This window comes from Phasianus colchicus, chromosome 14, assembly GCF_987193195.1.
Source record: "Phasianus colchicus chromosome 14, bPhaCol1.hap1.1, whole genome shotgun sequence".
Taxonomy (NCBI): domain Eukaryota; kingdom Metazoa; phylum Chordata; class Aves; order Galliformes; family Phasianidae; genus Phasianus; species Phasianus colchicus.
In genome coordinates this window covers 6,053,113-6,065,855 of record NC_143449.1, presented here as the reverse complement: position 1 = coordinate 6,065,855, position 12,743 = coordinate 6,053,113, and the positions used below count along the sequence as shown (strand labels likewise).

Genomic DNA, 12,743 nt, shown 5'->3' with positions numbered 1-12,743 from the left:
TTCTGAATCACATGGGCTTTGAGGCAGAGACTTCCCCATGTCCCGAGAAGAGATGCTCCTCGGGATCAGGAAGTGGTAGGCTTCTTTACCCCTCTTTTTTTCAAGAAAGAAGCAGTTTTCTAAGGTGCCTTTGGTCAATGGGTTCATTCTGGAGTCACTGCTGTCCTTCACAGCAGACCTGCCTTTGCCTGCTTTAAAAGCAAGTTCTCCATTTTGTGACCTTCTCCTCTCCTTGGCCACAAAATTGTCCAAAGCCAAGGGCTTCCTCCATTTTTTAAATTCTTTTGCTAAGCGCAGGAGAGAAGTGACTGTCTATCAGGATGTGAAATAACTCACATTTGGAAGTTTGTCATGCATCTGTGTTTAAATTTATGCAGAGTACTTACCAAATTCAAGCTCAGTCTCTTGTCCCGACTTCTTAAAGAACTCCCTTCCATGTCTGCTGCAAGGAAAAAAAGTGATTAAAAATGTGGCAAGCCAGAGCAACCTCATGGAGATCATTCCAAAATAAAGCATATGGCTTTAAAATAACCACGGCTACACAGAGATTGCAGAACTCCTGCTATTTAACCTAAACAAGGAAATTCAGTGATATGTAGGAGCAGGACTAACTTGGTAATGTTTCGAGAACAATTACAGCTACTTTAAGCATGATGAAACCAAGGAAATTACTCACATGTAATTCTGCTGTAAATGATGCTTCCCATAGACACAAGCAGTTTGCTGGGCAGAAAGGCTGGCGTGCAGAGCAAGCAACCAAGCAGACCAATGCTTAAACCCAACACCTGCTCTAGTCTCTCCATTGCCCATCTATCATATAACAGTCATTATAACAAAAGGGACTGGATGGAGATTATTTTGTTATTGTTCAGAAAGCCATTTAGGTGCCTAGGGCATGAGGTGCCAGGGAAGCATGTACTGATAGTGTGTGAACAAACATAATATAGGGGAGAAATTATCTTTGCCACCCAGAAATGTTGATGTGATGCACGTGCCTTGTGCTGGTGGAGGACAAACAGCCAGAGAGAAGGCTGCTGGTCACAGTGTCCCTTGTCTGGATTGCCTTGGTGTGGGTCAACTTCATTTTTTAAGGAAAACATGAAAAAGAATGTGATTCAGCGTATAGAAGAACAGTGGTGGGATATGCTGGGAGGTTTCTTCTCTGTATGGTGAGATTTCACTCTAAAAAATGGAAGACTGTTACACTTTGATTTCAAGAAGGACAGAAAATAGAAACAGGGAGATTTGGAGGAAACAGAACTGCTGTCACTCCTACCTACCACATGTGTTTGAATAGATACAAATATATATGCACACACAGGCATATATACTTCTACCTATGCATACATCTACCATCCTATTCTGGAAAATGATTTTCTTTGCAGAAAACTGTTTTTCTGTGCTCTACAGAGTCCCAGGGCAGGAGCATCATGAGCCTGCACCCTTCCCTGGCCCAGGAGACATCAGTGCTGCACTGCAGTAGGGTGTGAGGCAATGCCAGCAGCAGCAGAAGTGCTAAGCAGGAAGGTTAGTGTGGGCACAGATGGATTTGGATCAGCAGACGCTGACAGTATTTAGTTATTTTGGCAAAAAGGCATTCAGGTACCAGTAGGTGCCACAACATAGGTGCTTTGCCTGCACATGCTGCCTTTGTAGTAGGTTGACTAACAGCAGCTCAGCATTTACAGGTTACCAAAGGTAAACAAATGAACTAAACTGCAGGAGCCCATAAGGAGCATCTGCTTTCTCCCTATTTCTTTCTCAGATCTTTCTCTGTGAAGCACATTTTACTTCAGAATTTAACCTTTCAAATAGTTTCAGCTGCACTCAGGAGAAGAAAAAAAATAGCAGCACTTATTAATTCATTGCTGCCCCCTGTCAGGCAGAGATAACCTTGCAGCATGGTAGCAGAACATGACATTTGGGCACTTAATCCTCTTAACAGCATTTTGGCACAAACTTTGATGGAGAAACGTTAACCATCTCAAGCTTGCTGCTGGTGTCAGAGCGGTGTATGCGTGGAAGCAGAAGTAATGTTTTTCAGAGAGCAAGCAGACGTAACAGATAATGAAGAACAGCATTTCCACTGATGGGTGTTTCTGCAAAAACTTTCCAAGAATTGTTTGTACATTGATAAACAGCCTGGGGCAGAGGTCTCCTTGCTCTAGTGCTTGAGCTTCAAGGGCAAGATCTAACGGCCCCAGACACTGAGTGTGCTGGACTAGATGATCCTAGCGGTCTTTTCCAAACTTAATGACTCTATGATTCCTACAGAGGGCTGGAGGACACTTATCCATAAAGCCCTACATTTTCTTTGTCATCCAAAAAGACATGTCACTCCAAAATAAGTGATGCTTTCCAGCTAGGTGTTTCAGCTGCTCCTCTTTGTTCAGTGGCTCCACAGAATAAAACTCTCATATACTGAGTGTGCTGGACTTTGACATCTGTATATTCTGGATTTCCCACCGTTATTTTGAAATGGCTGTATTTTAAGAACAAGTGGAAATGCACCTCACATGGAAGCTGAGCTTGCTTTGCAGCAGTCTAGCTCTGCAGTAAGTTTTCAGACTAGCCAGAAAGAAATGCAAGGACAGAGGGGATTTGCTGAAGGACACAATCACCCTGGTTCAGCCAGGATTACATCCCACCCCCAGCATCTCCTTGGCTTCCTGTTCTTTAAGCATGTGGAAAGACCGCTGCTTTTACTGAGAGGACTCTGAGTAGCACAGCCACAAAGACACTTCTCCTCTACAAGCCCACATTTTGACCTTCAGAGGCAGAGAGAGGGACAAGAACTGAATGCACGGGTAGATAGGTCAGAACACTGCTTGCAAACTGGTTTGGAGCAAGCCCTTTGGGATGCAGTTTTGCACTCACCTTTCCAGTTCCTCATGTTGTCTAGGCTGGACAGGGAGATCCTCCTGGGCACCAGTGCCACTGGAACACGGCAGGTCCCCGCGTGGCCATTCTGTAGCACCCCACCACCTGCCTCATCCCCTCGCCTGTCCGAGAAGTGGGTGGGCTTGGGGGGCCGTGGTGGGGGTGTGTTGGAGAGCACATCCAGCTGGCTCACACCATAGGGCAGTGTGCTTTGGCTCTGCTCCATTGGAAAGGTTGGTGTCAGTGACGTCCCCAGCAGTGGAGAGGAGGACAAGTCGCTGGCTGTCCCACTCATGTCCGTGCTCCTGGGCACCACACCAGGGTTTGCCAGTGGGGTCCCATCCTGGTGTATGGTGCTGGATGGTTGCACGAGGTACAAGGAGGGCTGGGACTGCAGAGAGTCGATGAAAACATCATCTGATGAGGTCTGCTCCAGCGATCTATCTGAGTTGGACCAGCTGTCACACCTGCATGGGGCACAGAGCAGGACCAACATTGCCTTTTCTTCCGGTTGCAACTGGGTGAATGAGTGAATGTGGGGACTTGGGGGTGCAATCCACTGGAAGCAGCTCCATGGGCTGCTTTTCACTCCCTATTGGAAAATGCCCACTGATCCCTTAATGGTGTTTGCTTTCTGACTGAGCTCAGCCCAGTGCATGCCCCATCTCTGCCTCCCAGGAATGCTCGTCTGTCAGCCCAGGGCTTCAATCCCCTGCAGCAGCAGAGAGACCAAGTCCTCGGTGTACATGAGAAGCACTCATGCCACCACTTCTCAAGTTTCAATCTTTATGCTGCAGAATCCACTAAATACCTATAACTACAAAGTCAGGTTCCCAGGCAAGGGGAGAAGCGGCTCCCAGAGCAAGACAACTGTCGTGTTTCAGGAACTCAAGTTAAAAACCAGAGGAACTTTCAGAGAAGGAAGGGGAGGAGCGAGAGCACTGTTCTGCTGAGACTTCACCCTTTCTTTTCTTCTGAGTGACACTGTATGACAAAAAGCACAGTTTGAGCCAAAATCTGTCCCTTCCCTACAGCCATGGTATCTCCCTGAGCTGGTGCATGGGGCACTTTGTGGAGCATCTTGGGCTGCAGAATGCAGAAAGAGCACTTGGAGAAAGACTGCATGGGCCAGGACCAACAGATGATGCTTGACTGCTCACCTTCACTATAAAAAGACCTTGTAAACTGGATTAGGCTGATGGCCTCCTGTTGGTCTCGAAAGCCTCCCTAGAGCTGCAGGACTAAGGGACCAGTTTCCCCCATCCCACAGAGCATCGCTGGGTAGGCAGTGGGTGGCTGCAACCTGACATGTGCACAGACCCCAGTTACCTGGTGTGGCTGAGCTTGCCCGACTCGCAGTTGGAGAGGAAGAGGTAGTCGGGGAGGAAGACCGACTCCGACTCACTAGGGGTCTCCTCTGCAGCAGAAGCATCGGTGGCAGTGTGGTCAACCGAGAAGGAGGGATCAGCGATGCGGGATGTGTGGGTGGAGGCAGCTGGCGAAGGCTGGGGGGACGAGGTTGTGTGGGACAGGCTTTCCACTGAACCTGCAAGGGGAAACAACAGCCCTGGTGAGTTGCAGCAGAGTGAGGTGATAAGTGATCGCAGGGAGCATGCCTCTGTGGGCCAGGTCCTGCACTGCGCTGCAAGATCCCCAGCAGGTCAACCCAGCCCTCAGCATAGCGAGAGCCTGCACACAGCTCGGCTTTATGGTCATGCCTCTGCCCAGAGCCACCAACGAGAAACCAGCCCGCCAGTGACACCGACACCTCCACGCTGGTCTTCAAGCACCTTCCTCCTCTAAGCCAAAAGAAGCAGGAGAAAGTGGTGCTTTTCTTTTAAATTGGGGATGGAGTCATCTTTTTTCTTCCCCATCAGCACTGGCTTGCTGCTGCTTCCCCCTGTTTACTTGGAGGTCTGGCATAGCAGTGTACCCCAGGTTACAAAGCACTAATGCACATACTTAAATTCAAGCTTCCTAAACAAAGCATTTGCATAATTTTAGACAGGTGTTCACAGCAATGTGACTTCAGCAGCCCTCTTCGCCCCAGTGATCATCTGAAAGACACAGCGATTTGGAGTTTTCATGCTTGTGAAGCAGGGCTGACAGCTGAAGCCTTCCCAGCTGAAAGATAACTTTTCTCTTTTTCATTCTGCTGGCTCAGGCAGTAACTCAGATTGCAGATATTGGACTTGGAGCTGTTTTGCAAGCTGAGTGTGATCAAATATGCATCAGGCTAACTCCATAGAGACCCCAGCAAAGCATGTTCACGTCACCATCTGACCACGTATTTAAAAAAAAATAAAAAAACCCATAATGTACAAGAAAAATTAATGACATTCTGGATTATTAACATAGAGAATGAACAGGCCTGAGCTCCATCTGGTACTTGCAGAGTTTAGCCTCAGATTATCCCATCAGGAAATGCTGCGGGCTGCACAACACATGGCAGATCTGCACCATCCCCATCCCTCCCGCTTGCTGTGTGGCTGCTCTTTTCTGGCCTTTGGGGGCTTGGAAACCCACAGCCAGCTCCTAACAGATCGTCCCCTTCCCTGCCAGCTCTGCTGGTAACCAAACCAGTGTGCATTAAAGTTGTGCTGTGATAGCAGTTGGGGAGAATAAATTATGCATGCCCGTTTTCTAGAGAGCAAGCAGAGAATTGGTTTGGTGCCTGTCTCCCTCTTTGCCACTATGACAGAAGATGGCCTCATCTGCCAAAGTAGCTGTTTTGGTGGGTCATAGCCCCAAATTTGCTGCCTTGTATTGACAAAGATGCTGCAAAGGATGCTCTGTCTATCAATGCAGGGCCATTGCTTGAAATAGCAGGAGGGAAAAGCTTTCTGTTTCAGGCAGCAGCCCCAAAATAGTCATTGAGCAATGGCAGCATGAGGACACAGTGAATGTGGGGGGGGTCCCTATGTGCAGCATCCCCCACACCAGGCTGCATGGAGGTGGAAACGCTGCAATGGCTGACATGAAAGAGCAGCCTTGAGGAGGCCTGGGAGGGATTTCCTCCCACAGAGGAGGCCTGGGAGGAGCAGTCACACTTCCCCTTGACTCCACTCAAGAGCCAGGCACTGCCCTGCTTGTTTTGTACGGGAGTAGAGGGGGGAAATAAAGCAGTGACCTTAAGGGGAAAGCATTTCTGCAAGGAGAGCATGATTCTTTGGGGAACAGAGCTTCTGGTTTTCCATGCTGCCAGCACGCTGCTTTGACTGGCTGAGATATTCCCAGAGTGGCTGCAGCAAGGTACTGGTGAGTCAAACTAGCACTCTGTCCTGGCAAGGTTAAAAAGAAGCAAAGAAACCATCAGAGAGGAGCAGGAAGGGAGAAGGTCCCAGCCATGTGCAAATATGGGTGCAAGCAAGAGTGACCAGAGCCATAGAGAGGTGAGGGAGCAGTGGGTTGGGTAGAGGAGCGGAAATGCTACCATCCAAGCACCAGCAGCCCAGGGGAACATGGGGTAAACAATTGCTTCAAGGGATGCTGCTGACTGGACATCAGGCCCCAGTGTGGTTCTGGCTGCTGTCAGAGAAGGCAGAGCAACTGGAGATGAGTAGGAAACATAAGGACTGCACAGGGAAGGAGGCAAGGCATTCACATGGACTGTAGAGCAATACCTGAAGCCCATGGAAGAAATGAAGAGGAAATCCAAGACAAAATGTCCTTCTTGGGCTTTGGAGCTGCCTGCCAACGTGTGGCCCTGGGGAGCACTTTATGCACAGCTATAGTCTTTAAAGAATGGCATCATAATGATAATGAAATGAAAATCAGCTTTCTCCCATCAGAAGCTGCTATACTGCGTTGCATCCACCAGTTTCAGTATGCGTATGAGATATCAGGTAGCCATGCAGTTCCCTGGCCACCCCATCTCATCCCAAACCATGAAGTGGAGGCTCTTCCTCCTGCAGTGCCTCCCAGAGATGGTGCCAGCCTCACATGGCATCCAGCAGTGCTGTGGGGTGACGGTGGCTGCTGGCCTGGGTGCCTGCTGCCTGCCCAGGTGCTTCCTGACAGCTGCTGGAGCTCATGCTTCCTCTCCACTGGCTCATGTTGACTACAAGATTTTCCTGACGGGACCAGCAGAGGTTTTGATAGCTTTGGTCTGGCTGCTTAAATGCCAAACCAGAGGCCACTAGTGAAGAAGGCCTGACTCTGAGTCTGGCTTCCCTGCTGCTGGAAGGGCTGAGAACTGGGTGGTGGTTGGGACTGAGTCACTGCCCACACCCTGCTGCACTCTGTGCATTAAGCAGAGAAAGCATTAGGTTTGGGATTGGCCTCAGAGTCAGTCTCAAAGGAGATTTTGAGAAAGATGAGAGGATTGAGAGTGATTGATTTCATAATATAATATTGGCTTTGATAGTCATTTTAATACACTGAACAGCTTATTAAAATTTCCTGCAATGGATGTGTCTTTCTTTTGATGATTCATTTTAGAGACTATTATTTTTGTAACAGTAGCATTCGTGTTAAAAAAGTATAAGGCATTTAATAGAGTTTTCTCTTCTTATGCTAATTTTTAAGGGTAATTTGTTTGAACCTACAGACTCTTGGGGGATTTAGGTGCTTCCAGAAAAAAAGGAGCAATTATCTATTTGAGATGTACTGTGCAACCTGTGGAAATATGCAGACTTAAATCAGAGGGCAGGAATAGGATCTGAACGTGCCCTGTGGCCTGACTCAAACACACCCCAGACCCAACCACATCAACAGGAACTGCAGGATAAATTAGCTGCTTGCCGTTAGAGATATGGAGGTGCACGCCTGGAAGCTCTGTTTGCACTGTCTGCGATGCAGGCTGCAGCTTCAGATGCCATACTTCATAATGACCCAAGCAAATGCTCTGCACTGTGGGGGATATTTGCCTCGAGGAACAGAGCAGAAAGCAAGGATGCCAGCCTTCCGGCCTGCCAGAGCAAAGGCTGTCACTTTTGGTCCATCAACAACTACATTGGTGGTCTTCACTGGGAGAGAAATAATACCGTGTGATAGTGCCAGTACTGCCCACGTGCAACCATTGTGCAGGGAATGTTATGCTCTACCAGAATAACAATAAAGTTTTCCAGCAAAAATACATCTATTCCAGATACAGCCTTAGCTCCCCTGCCACAGATCACATCTCCATGTGCATATCCTCAGTACTCTGCCAGAAGTCTGAATGCACATTTGAGAGATGAAGAAATGCATTTGTTTTCTTTATTTTGCACGAAAAGACTTGACATCATTTTAGACTAATTGGTAAAAATTATAACCCACATAATATTGCAGCAAAAGCAACAACACAAGAGCAACATCTTCGTTTCAACAAGGGCAGATGAGTAGGAGTGGATTCCTTATTGGTCCCTGGTTACCCAGCTTGGAAGGACTACTGACTGCTATCACAAAAGGCCACAGCTCAAATTTGCAAGTTCTAGTGGCACAAAAAGATTTCCTAGAGGTCTCTAAGATTAAAGATTAAAGACAGCAGACATCAGTTTATAACAGGAACACTGTAGAGCTCTTCCCATTCCCATTTCCCCTCAGAATGAACTACTGAAAAAGTTATTAAAGAAGACCAGGAACTGGAACAGGTTAAAACAAAACATCTCATTACCTTTTGCTTCCTCTTGCTACCAGGTAGTGGTATGTCCATGCAGCAATTGCAATCACCAGGATTAGCACATGGACCAGGGCAGGACAGTCTGCCCAGTCACGCTGTGACACCCCTAAATATATTTCTGCCCTTTGAGTTATCTTGGATAACTCCAAAGGTCTCTCCATCACCACCCTTTTTGCTCTTCTGCTAGCTTTTATCACAGCAAAGGACTTTATTGTGACTCACTTCCTACAAAGCTCTCAAATTGCTGCCGTATCTGCCCCTTGGAAATGTCAAGGGAAAGACAGATTGTTGTTATCTGAGCCCAGTTTTCTTGTTCGAGAGGCAGGTTAACGATGACACAGGTCCCGGCTTTAATTACTGGCTAGATCCATCTTGGAGTGGTTAACTCCTGGAAGCTTCCCAAGAAACTCACCCTACTGCCTACACACAGGCACAGGGCCTGGCAGAACAGGCCGGCTTCGTGCAGCACAGAAGGACCATCTCTTCAGTCTAGGCATATTCTCCCAGTGCTCTTCTGTCCTCTGCCTTTGCTTTATTTTTCTTCTCATTAATAGACAAAGATAAATCAATGACAAAAATACTGAGCTATGTGTACATAGACACCCAAATCCGTGCACTTTCCACATCCAACAAAGCCTGAGAAAATGCAAGTTTTGCAGGACACTTTCCAGGAACAGGTGTCTTGCATTAAGCCAAACTAAATAAATATGGGACGTGTAATGAAATAAATGGCCCCAGAAGATAACAGTCAGCTTTTCACATAAACAGTACCTTTTCTTATTAAAGGCCTGATGTTTATTCTAGCAGAAATTGCTTCATCGATGTGAGACCGAGTGGCCAACTATTATTTCCACCCAGCAGAAGCCAGATCCCTGATAATCTTCAAATCAGGGTCTAGCACCACCTCAGAGCTGCTCCACGGTCTACCTTTCCTTTTTCCCCAAGCAATGCTATGGAAGAGCCCAAACCCACGACATCCTCCAGCCCCCAAGACAAGCATGATCCTACCTGTGCCATCTTCTAAATGCCCAAAGTTGCAGATCTGGCTGATGTTGCGCACCCAGATTTGCATCTCCTCCTCAGTTTTGGCCACCAGGTAGAAGGTGCGGTAGGTGGTTCTCACGATGAAGACGAAGTTGTTCTGGAACTCCTTCTTGATGAAGTTGGGCCCCGAGTGCTTCAGCACCTCGCACTCATTGAGGTCGATGATGCGGATGGGCTTCTTGGAGTGGCTGTTCCTGTAGTACTCCAGCACGTCTGGGTTGCCACTCATGCGCCCTCTGCGCAGCACGAACCAGCGCTTCCGCCAGGCCTGCAGGCAGCACAGACAGGGCCCCGTTAGTGCAACACAGCAATCGCACACACACCTGTTTTTCTCTCAGGTTTCAGGACTGTTTTATTAAGCTGGCTGAAGTGTGACTTCCATCCAAAGTGCTTACTATCAGCTTGTGTTTGTGGTAGGAGGCAGAGGGCTGTCAGGTGGGAGACCATGAGGAACAAGGCTTCTCCCTCCTCTCCCCCTCAGCCTGCCAGCATGGTACAGCTCTTCTAATGCTTCACCTGCCTTTAGCTGCTGTGGGTGAACCAGGAAGAGATAATGCATTTCCCTCTGTGAAGTGAAAACATCTGGGTCCACCCCGCATGCTGTAGCACATAAGCTAACACCTGGCAACAAGAACCTCCTGCCCAAAGTGAGGCCTCCAGGTGACCTGCTGGTTTCCAGGGGCAGTAAAAACCTGTTAATGAGCTGTCAGCTACATCTGGAAGCCCAGAACTAACCTTAGGGGAGCTGTAGTGCTAAGAAGTTAAACAAGAACCTCCCAAACATTGTAGAACAGCATCTGCTTACACAGATGCTGCTTCCAGTGACACTTAACCTGAATCAAGCCTTGTCAGCACCAGTGCCTCCTTAGCTGCTATGGCTGAAGATATGGATCCTGTACAGGCTTAAATGAAGCTCTTGGAGGACAAAGATGCTGCATCACTTCACTAAGCCACATGCAAGTTTCTAGGAACAAAATAACATTCCCCACTTTTGCAGCAGCTGTTTTAGCTCATCAGCACTGTAAGTGTCCCCGTGTTGATTAGAGCTGTCACCAACACGCTTACTTCAAGGGCCAGAAGGAATCCACCCTGAGCTCAGCTCTGCAGAGGAAAGCTGAAACAAGGTGCTGGAGCTTCCCCCCATCCAACTCCATACAAATGGCATTGGAGCCTCTGGCTCCATGGGGGTGAAGGGGCTCACACGCCATTCAGGTGCGCAGGCACCATACAGCCCTGGCTGCTCCAATTGCTGCAGTAGTTCCAAGTTCTACAAGGAAACATCTGAACAACCAGGACCACCTCCCTGCCTGAGCGTTATTCATGCGCTCACTGCAAAGGGACTCATCACAACACAGACCTGGGCAACAACAGCCTGGGTTCAAATTCACACTTGTTTTTCAGAGTGACCATTTTTAAACTGTCAGATTCAACCATCTGGCCTTGATGCAAAACAGCTGATTTCAGGATGTTTTCACTAACATGTACATGTTCTTACTGGGACACTCAGGGATCAGCACTACACATTTCACCTACAGTTCCTGTGGATACAGTGATGGTGAAAACAATCAACAAAAAATAGCCATTAGTCAAGAAAAAGTGGTTGGTTTTTTTTCTACTCAAGAGGCTTTCTTGCAGGGCAAAGCTTTTCAGTGTTTTCATACTCACACAATATTTTATCTATAAATATATCTACTCAGCTTGGCAGTTCTTTAATCTATTTTGAAAGCAAAGGACAAATCAAAAACATCATCCAGGGACCAGAGGCTGCAGTATTTAGAGCTCTTGCAAGGCTGAATGAATGCGCAGCAGCCTAGGGAAAGGAGTGGCTCTCAAAGGAGAGGTTGTATTGGAACAGACACGAAGCAGAACTGAAGTGCAAAGTATTGAACAAAGCAAATTTATGACCTGACCAGGTTTGAAAGGGATTTAGTCTCTGCTGGAATTAGCTAGAGGTAACATCAGATTACTGATCATCACCCAAGTTGCATGACAGATTGTGTGGGAGCCAAGAAAAAAAAACGCTCCCCCACCCAAAAATAAAAGGAAGCAAAGAAAGAAGTGTTTACAGAGAAAAAGCTTCCTTGAGTAGCTAATTCCAACAGTGGGGCACAGCTCAGCAGGCATCTTGCTTTGTACAGTCCCAGATGGAGTTCACATCTCCACCACCCTCAATCCAAGCACCGTGCATGCTTCATGCACACCCTGCAGATGTACCAGGACAGCCAGGTCAGCTCTCCTAGCACATTCTCACCCCTAAGCAACAAGAAGAGAAATACCTTTGGAGGAAGATTTAGTGAGTCTAAAGGCCTGTAGGATTCAGAAGAACCTGGGCAACCAGTAGGAGAGCCAAAAGCCACAGCTGTGCATTGTGCAAGCCAAAAGGCAGCCTGATGTCCTGCTCCTTGCAGGCAGATCGCCTGAGCAGGCTGATGGGAGCAGTGAGTGGAGGTAGGGGGCTGCCTGGTGCTCACCCTGCTGGGAGAGGAGAGCGGCACTGATGCTGCGTGAGAAACTGGTTATCACGTGTGGTCAGTCAGAGGATAGGGCTGGGTGGAAAAAATTAAATCAGTGTGGGTGCAAGGGGAGGGTGAGCTAATGAGGACTTTGCTGGGGGCTGCTTTGTACCTGTTGCCAAGGGAGCAAAACCAACAGAAACTGGTGAATCCCTCACTGCAGGGTGGGCACCGTCTCTTCCACTTCTCACTCTATTTTACATTCTTAGTCCTACCACTCTCTTCCCCAAAATAGCTCATTTCCATCCTGAAGCTTTCACCAAGCTCTACTTGCAAGATTTGTGCTTCAAACCATTTTTGCTTATCTAGATGCTGCCTGGCCTGGTTTTTTGCTGTGACCTGTCCCATGGAGCAGGACATGGTGTGGAGCAGCATGAGCCTTCCTCCTCATCCTCATCCCTCAGCCCAGATGAGGCTGCCCCACACCACGGCTGTGCTCCTCCGTCCTGGGCAGCGCTGCTTGTGAGAAGGCTGTATCAGAACAGCACAGCTGTAATCAGACAAGAGCCAGTGCCAATCCAGAACAATTTTCATTTGCCCTTCATAAGTGGGAGTGTTCGGTGCCAAAAGGAAGCCGGAGCTTGCGGCGGCGCTGGTTGGGTGCCAGCCCGTGGCTCGGGTCAGCACAGACTAGCAGTGTTTTCTTTATACTTCTGAATTTCTCACTTCAGATGTGGCAGAGCTGTTTCTAGAGGGGAGAGGAG

The 12,743-nt window shown here is 48.1% G+C and overlaps 1 protein-coding gene across 2 annotated transcripts in view; it reads right to left on the bottom strand.

Moving 5' to 3' along the window:
• The window catches only part of GAB3 (GRB2 associated binding protein 3), a 53,921-nt gene that overhangs the window by 9,773 nt on the left and 31,405 nt on the right, over window positions 1-12,743 (bottom strand). The window contains exons 2-5 of one of the 2 annotated variants that reach the window (XM_031602756.2): window positions 9,491-9,794; window positions 4,210-4,426; window positions 2,878-3,347; window positions 387-442 (exon numbers count right to left, since the gene is read on the bottom strand). In XM_031602756.2, the coding sequence (XP_031458616.1) occupies window positions 387-442; window positions 2,878-3,347; window positions 4,210-4,426; window positions 9,491-9,794 (1,047 nt within the window). The remainder of the gene's footprint in view (window positions 1-386; window positions 443-2,877; window positions 3,348-4,209; window positions 4,427-9,490; window positions 9,795-12,743) is intronic. The other variant, XM_031602757.2, reaches the window with a different exon arrangement.